This window comes from Phytophthora infestans, genomic scaffold (assembly GCF_000142945.1).
Source record: "Phytophthora infestans T30-4 supercont1.274 genomic scaffold, whole genome shotgun sequence".
NCBI lineage: Eukaryota > Oomycota > Peronosporomycetes > Peronosporales > Peronosporaceae > Phytophthora > Phytophthora infestans.
In genome coordinates this window covers 9,656-16,843 of record NW_003303485.1, presented here as the reverse complement: position 1 = coordinate 16,843, position 7,188 = coordinate 9,656, and the positions used below count along the sequence as shown (strand labels likewise).

The following is a 7,188-nucleotide window of genomic DNA, read 5'->3' as shown; positions in this document are numbered from 1 at the left end:
CTATACGATGTATACTGCTGTACGGATGAACCAGCTCGGTAAGAGACAGGGATGCGTAGGGGAAGGGCAACCCCAGTCGGGCAGGATACCCACTCTCTTGACAGAATCCCCTCTCCTGAGAAATCACTTAAGTACGAAAAACGAGGGTCAGATGTAAAGGCGATTATTTCAAAAACTCAAAAAATGCTTGTTTACATTTTTTCATATCAGCAAAATGGTAGGTTTTATATTTTGGAAAGTTTTGTAGGATTAATAAAACCTATCCGGAGTATCTTACGCCTCGTCATAGTTCGTTGGTGAGTCATACACGGCCAGCACGAGTTTTCCATAGTCTCCGCTAACTTCGCCCTGAATGCGGTCACGAAGATCCTTTCCGTACGTTTTCTTGTACACGGGTCGGATGTCACGTAGCACAAGGTGGTAGCGCACGAGCGCCGCGCTGAGTGCCTTCTCGTCCGTGCCGAAGCCCTTCATCGTACTTTCGAATAGCTCCGACAGTAGCACAAGTGGCTCTAATACCATGCGCACCAGGAATAGCAGCGTATCCTCAGCGTCACCACCGAATTCTTTCTTCACAGCGTGAACGATGCCGTGCTTGTGCTTTTTTTCGTAGGCGGCGTTGACGGCTCGCAAATGCTGGGGAGGACTGGCAACTAAGATGTTGATAAACTCGTGCTCCCTTGTACCCATACGGCCCTCACCAGCCCTATGCAAAGCCTCGGCATCTTCCTCCGCCTTCTGTGGGCTATGGAAGGCCGGGTTAAACTGCTCCAAAGGCGCTTGAAGCGACGCCAAAACGGCCTTCTTGACGTCACCACTCAGCTCGCTATCCATGACGGAGCCCAGGTCCTTGCCGTACATGTCGTAGTACGTCTTCTTAAGGATACCGATTTCCACATTTGTGCGGCCCATGACGATAGGGTAGATGAGCTGTTCCCTTGGTACCCAGAACCTTGGTTGGACCTTGTCGAGAATAAGCCGCCCTTGGCTTTCGGTCAGCGATTCGAGCGATGAGCTGCAAGAGGTGCCCGAAGTCGCCCGATGTCTCGGACTTGAGCACCTTTTTCATGTCCTTACCGAATAGTTCTCTGTAGCGCACCGACATCAGATAACGCTTGTCAGCGGACTTGGTGCCCAGTGCAGCTACAAGCCCCTCCTCGTCCGTACCCAGGCCCTTGCAAGCATCGTGAATGGCCTGGCAAGCTTGGTCGATCTCAGGCGCAAAGTTGAGCGTGGCGCCATTGTACACGGCGTGATTTGCAGGCGGGTACAGGTTTAGCATTTGGGTTGTGGGTGGCGTGGAGTGCGTAGAAGAGAGCTGAGCTTAAGAGGGAAGATTGCAATATGACCGGGATCGACCGACATGAGACCTCGAAGACATTGGATAGATGTTGCCTTTTGTGAGAGACCTGAGATACGACGTGAATTATTTATAGATGTGAAACTTAATAGCCTGAGATAGGGGTTTCTGCAGATTTTTGCTTTTCTTCCTACTGGATATTTAATAACCTATGATATTTGGAATGAAGAGCAGAATTAACCCACACGCGGTGCCGACTTGATCATCATGCGACCGCTGATGCACTAATTCCGCTACACCCTTCACTAATTAGTCGGGCCCTGGCACGAATGCATGAAGCACGATTACATGTAATTGGAGTGAAGGGTGTATTACAGTACTGCACCCCGTTTTCGCGGAGGTGGACCATATAGGATTTGCGAATAAATCATATTTTAGAAAACAAACAATCGTTTACCTGGATTAAGGATCATCACATCCGGAAGTTTATTAAAGGTCCAGGGGCGCGAAAACGGGGTGCAGTACTGTATTTGCATTGACAATTTGCCCTCAAACGTACAGGTGCTACCCTTACACCTGCACCTTGAGGTCGATGCCAGTGTCATCGTTGTCACTGCTCGCGCTCTGTTTCCTTACTTGTGCCATCTTCGACTTAGTTTTGGACGCCAGCGACGAGCTGCTAATGGAAGTAGTCGCCGGCACCATGAATAGTAGGAAAAGCGGCATAATCTTGGCCATGCTGCGTATAGTGACGCCAACAGCAAGGCCCGCAAAGTTGGTCTTGGAGATCTGCAGATAATTGCACAGCCACGAACCGCCGTACGAGGCCACAGACCACGAGAAATTGTAGATGGACATCAGCAACGCGAACATGGTGCCCTCGATACCCGGTGGGCAGATCTTGGCGCAAAGCACGAGTGATGGCATATGCTTGAGGCGAGCCACGACGTCCGAGAGGATCTCATCGCCAAAGATAAAGAACCGGTCGCTGATGCCGAAGGAAACATTCAGGCGCGATACCAGCACGAACTCGGCAAACGACACGCAGGCCGAGGCCAATTGGATGCGGAAGAACATACGGCGGAAGGGCATATTCCAGAAATAGGCGTTGTAGAGCGCAGTGGTGCCCAGAAGAGTGATGCTGCCGACCGTGGAGATGAAACCCAGGAAGGACTTGGAGAAACCCAGCTCGGCGGTCTTAAAACTGAACATGGCCTCACCCATACTGGGTGGTAGCGCATTAGACAGGAAGATCCAAAGCATTGGACGCCAGCAGATGGGGTCTACTACAACCGACGCCAAAGTGCGACATTGATCTTGCAGCGTTAGGAAGAAGCCGACGTCTCCTTGTGGCACATTCTTCTCCTCTGGGGTTTTAATGGAGATCACGACCACGCATAGTGGACCCAGTGCTGAGATAAAGAACACACCAAGGGGTCCGAACGTGTTCAGGGCATAGCCTGAGACCACCGATCCTAGTACGGACCCTACCGACAGCGAAATCCATGAAAGCGTCTGGAGGTTGCCTGCCATGTCCTCACGCTCGCTTCGTGCAGCTTCCACGACTTTTCCATCAATGACCACGTCGCAGAAAGCGATACCGAGACTCGCGACCACAAGCGCCACCAGAGCACTCTCATAGGTCGTGATGAGACCTGGCATGGAGAGCACGAAGTAGGCGGCGGCCGAGATGGCGCTGAAGATGAGTAAATAAGACTTGCGGCGCGTGCCCCAGATAGGGACGCTGTCGGACAGCATGCCGTACAGCGGCTTGATGATCCATGGGATAGCAGTGGTGGCACGCAGTGACTCGGACTGTGCCGGGTGCAGCGCCAGCGTCTCGTTCAGGTAGTAGCTCGTGCCCAGCGAGCAGAGCGTGCTTCGAATACCCTGGGTGAAGTAGACAAAGAAAATCTGGAGCAACAGATCGTCGCCGAACTGCAACCGCATAGACTTCCACCAGCGGATCACGGCCTGCATCTTGGAGGGCGTGGTTGTGGCTGGTAATGCCTTCCTCTCCTTCTCGTGGGTAAATGACACCGAGCCGTCGTCGTCGTCAACGACTGCAGCGGAGCTGGAGAAGGTGCTGGCCATAGTAGGACCACTATCCGTGCCGCACTCCATGTCAGACAATGTGTCTGCCTTCTTGTTGCGCCCGCGAATGCCATCAGCGCCGCGTTCTGATGAGGTGTCAGCCATGCTGGGAAATTCGGATTTCGGGTTTTGTGGGTTGGATTATCCATCCACCCTTGTCATTCATTTAATTTGGGCTGATAACAGATGGCTACATTCTGGTCCAAGGACTTGTGCCGTCACACAACTGGTCTAAATTAAGCCCAGATTTATGAAATTAAAGAAGTCGATTTAGGCACATAGGTTTTGGAATAATTATCCTTCCTAACTAATCTGTACATGTAATAAAACCCACGCGAATGAACTTTCGGGCCCTTCCGCTGCTTCGACCGCTGCTGCATGTGTGTGCGGTGCTGCTACTGACGTCCCGCAGCTCCCAATTAGGCTCTGCATTGCACCCTTTTCAGCGCGCTGTTGCCAACGACTGGATACGTCTGCTCTTCTACGTGGACGTGGACAAACAGATCGGTCCAGATGAAACGACACTCGAGACGCTCCCCCACTTCCTGCTTGAGGTAGAGGAGGAGATTGCGGCCAACGTGGACGACGAATTCTTCGCTGGAGGGTTCGCTGCGAGGGCTTCTGCGCTACCAGTTGGAGCGCTCTTTACCATCGAGGAGACGCGTCAGCATTTGCATGGGGCTGTACGCAACTATTTCCAACTCTCGGACGTGGCGCTAGACTCGTATCTGGTTTACGGTAATGAGACGCAATTGCTGCTGCCGCCTCCGCTGCTTACAATACGCACAGACATTGGTGAGGACCCAGTTGACTCAATTTACAACATTACGAACGCCTCTTCCAGCGAGCAGTGGCCGGCAGCTCTGCGCATGGAGAGCGAGGCTGCGCGAAAGCAGGAGACAAGAAAGTTTTTCGACGAACTGGATGCCATGGAGCTCAAAGTGGTGGTGGGCATGAAGAGGAAGGGGAAAATAGACGGGAACGGCATGAAAAAAAGGCTGTATCAGTGGACGGTGGTTATGCGATACGATCTACTGAATCAAGGTCATTTGGAGGTGACAATGAACTACAATCTTGTTCATGTGCCACTTCTGGAGAGTGAAAAAAGAGATGAAGGAGAGGACATACCACCGGTATTTCTAAACACAAGTGTCACGTTCAACTGGATCACACTGCTGGTGGTTGGTCTGTACCAGGTGAGTCGTGTATTAGGACCGGAAGGAGTAGAAGGAGCTTACGAATTATTTTTTTATTTTATTCTTCGTGCGTGTATTGCAGACAGTTGAGTTCGCGCTGATGTGGACTAAGGTGAAGTCTATTGGTGCTCAACAATCGGAATATCCTCAACACGTTGGCAAACACCTGATCACGCTCGCACTGAGGGAAGGAGCTGCCAAAGATTTCTGGTTCTGGTTTGTGCTCGCTGTCAATTTCGCGACTGTGACGTGCTTGTTGGCTACGTGGCGTCACGCTTACCGACTCTCGTTGAATGACACGCTATGCTTAACGTTCGCCTTGTGCTGCGCGCTGCAGTGGTGTAGCCTCGTGCGTTATATGCAGGTAAACACAAGGTTTCATATCCTTGGACTCACCTTGCGGCGCGGCTTACCGCGAGTGATGCAGTTTCTCGTCGGTGTTTTGCCCATCTTCGTCGGGTTTGTGCTTTTTGGAACTGTCATGTTCGGCGCCAAGGTGCCTCGGTTCCAAACCGCGAGCTCTACAGCCACCACACTCTTTTCCGTGGCGAATGGTGACGAAATTCACGATACATTCAACGATGTCGCGTATACTCCTTGGGTCGGGCAGATCTACGTATATAGTTACATGATTCTCTTCAGCTACGTTGTCCTGATGGTGTGCATTGGTATTATCGAGGACGCCTTTTTCTCTGCTGTGTTCCCGGCTTCGTGGCCCACGCTTGATAATAGACAGCATGACTACCGACGGACTCCAGGGCATCCCCACCACCAATCAGTGCACTGAAGTGAATCGAATTAGAGCAGACATAATACTGGCAGTGCTTCGGAAACGTACGGGATTAATTCGTGTCCGTGCGTTGTGTTAAACGCACATTGATGGTAACTTCAAAATCGATGAAGTTAATATGAGACAGCGTCAAACAAAATGATACTTACGAACCATTTAGAGTTATCGAGATAATCGATTTAAAGTTGCCCAATTGATTTTCGCACTTAAGCGAAGCTGTGACATTTGGTGTAAACTTCCATCGAAAAGACTGTAAAACTATTTGCTTTTAACAAGGCCCTTTAAATAAGGACGACCTTAGCGTCCAGGTTTCCCAGATTGAAAAAATACTCAGAAATCTGATTCTCCATGGATAGTCCAGCTAGGGGGCCAGGTTTCGCCCAGGTTTCCTTATAGAGAACGGAATCAGATTTGGTAATTTACATTCGGGAGCTTAAATGACCAAATCAGGTATTTTCCAGGTATAAAACCTGGGATACTCATGTGTGCACGACTTAGGCTAAAGTGGAAATGATCGTAGGCAGTCGACGTCGGAACTCACCGCAACCAATCGTTTTCTTCACCGTTTACCCAGGTATTTTACAGGTTTTAAAACCTGGGATACTCATGTGTGCGCTACTTCGAAAAATTCTAGAGTGATGGCCGCTGCGGTGTGTCGGTTCACGCTCATGGTGGCGTACCACGAATTTACCATTATCGACTTCTGCACCATACAGTCATTGTCCAGGTTTTGCCCAAGAATTGACCATGTATTAAAATCGTTAGTGTTTGCATGCATGTTGCACTGACGGATATGCACGAATAACTAGCGCGGCCTCAACTTCATGACTGCGTGCAGCATCTCCCACCTCAGCTTCGTAATACCAGCTGGGGACACATCGCTGGGGGATTCGCTGCTCACGCAAGTCCAAAAAAACCGGCACACAAACACACCGCAACTGTCACTGTCCGTTTGCACCGGCTCGGTTACTTCCAAAGCTTCGTAGGAATCGTCACGTAGAGGCCCAGTACGGATTTCTTCAGCCATCTTCTGCAACCGTTTCTTGTTTCTCTTACCGCCCATGCTGTCGTACATCTTGATAACCTTGGTGTCTCGGTCAACCACGAGGCATCCCCAATGCGTGCCACCAAAATTGATAGGAAGAAGCACGAATTGGTGCAAGGCAACACTTTCACCAAATTTGTCGAGCGTGCTTGTAGAGATACGACTTTTGGTGGCCTTTGGTTGGGTTCCATTCTTGGCATCTTTGGCGTTTTTTGGGGGCGGAATGACGACTGTACAATTGTTCTTGTACCGTGCGAGACAAACCGCAAAAGCACGCATGGCATTATCGTTTAGCCAAGCGGAATCTCGAAAGCAAAAGAGATTGTTGTACGTCAGGTCGAATCCGAACCCAACCAGCGGTGTATACGGCCAACACTCCAGAATATTTCCCATTATAATACCCGCTGAAGCGGGATCACTGACCGCGGGTTTAACAGTGCTATTCAACCAGGTACAGCAAAGAACAGCATTGCGACAAGTATCTTGTAGCCCCCACAAGGATTTCATAGCTTCCAGTTGCTCTCTGGTGAACTGACCAACTTTTTCAATTGACACCACGTAGCTCTCAATGCTGCCCATTCGTTCACCGTCACTGTCCAACTCAATTTCTTCATCTAGCGCCAATCCGCCCCTCAACTTATCCAACGCATCATCAACAAGCGATTCGACTAGCCGGAATCGCACTCGATCTGGCACGTAATCTCCGTCGACGCGCCACTGAATTGACCTTCCCTCACCATTCTTGTTGACTGGAAAGGTAGTA

The 7,188-nt window shown here is 50.4% G+C and overlaps 4 protein-coding genes across 4 annotated transcripts; 1 reads left to right on the top strand and 3 right to left on the bottom strand.

Annotated features, from left to right (window-relative positions):
* Positions 1–273: 273 nt before the first annotated feature.
* PITG_21151 (Annexin (Annexin) Family) lies at positions 274–1,282 on the bottom strand (the record flags this gene model as incomplete). The annotated part of the gene is made up of 2 exons (XM_002895053.1): positions 274–983; positions 1,078–1,282. The coding sequence occupies 2 exons, from the start codon at positions 1,280–1,282 to the stop codon at positions 274–276; spliced, it is 915 nt and encodes a 304-aa protein (XP_002895099.1).
* A 588-nt stretch (positions 1,283–1,870) lies between these two features.
* Positions 1,871–3,424, bottom strand: PITG_21150 (Folate-Biopterin Transporter (FBT) Family; the record flags this gene model as incomplete). Its single annotated transcript, XM_002895052.1, has 1 exon — positions 1,871–3,424. The coding sequence occupies one exon, from the start codon at positions 3,422–3,424 to the stop codon at positions 1,871–1,873; it is 1,554 nt and encodes a 517-aa protein (XP_002895098.1).
* Positions 3,425–3,732: 308 nt separating this feature from the next.
* Positions 3,733–5,377, top strand: PITG_21149 (uncharacterized protein; the record flags this gene model as incomplete). The annotated part of the gene is made up of 4 exons (XM_002895051.1): positions 3,733–4,341; positions 4,402–4,590; positions 4,673–4,692; positions 4,777–5,377. The coding sequence occupies 4 exons, from the start codon at positions 3,733–3,735 to the stop codon at positions 5,375–5,377; spliced, it is 1,419 nt and encodes a 472-aa protein (XP_002895097.1).
* Positions 5,378–6,185: 808 nt separating this feature from the next.
* On the bottom strand, positions 6,186–6,932 carry PITG_21148 (cysteine protease family C48, putative; the record flags this gene model as incomplete). The annotated part of the gene is made up of 2 exons (XM_002895050.1): positions 6,186–6,800; positions 6,861–6,932. 2 exons carry the CDS (start codon positions 6,930–6,932, stop codon positions 6,186–6,188), a joined length of 687 nt encoding a protein of 228 aa, XP_002895096.1.
* Positions 6,933–7,188: the final 256 nt, after the last annotated feature.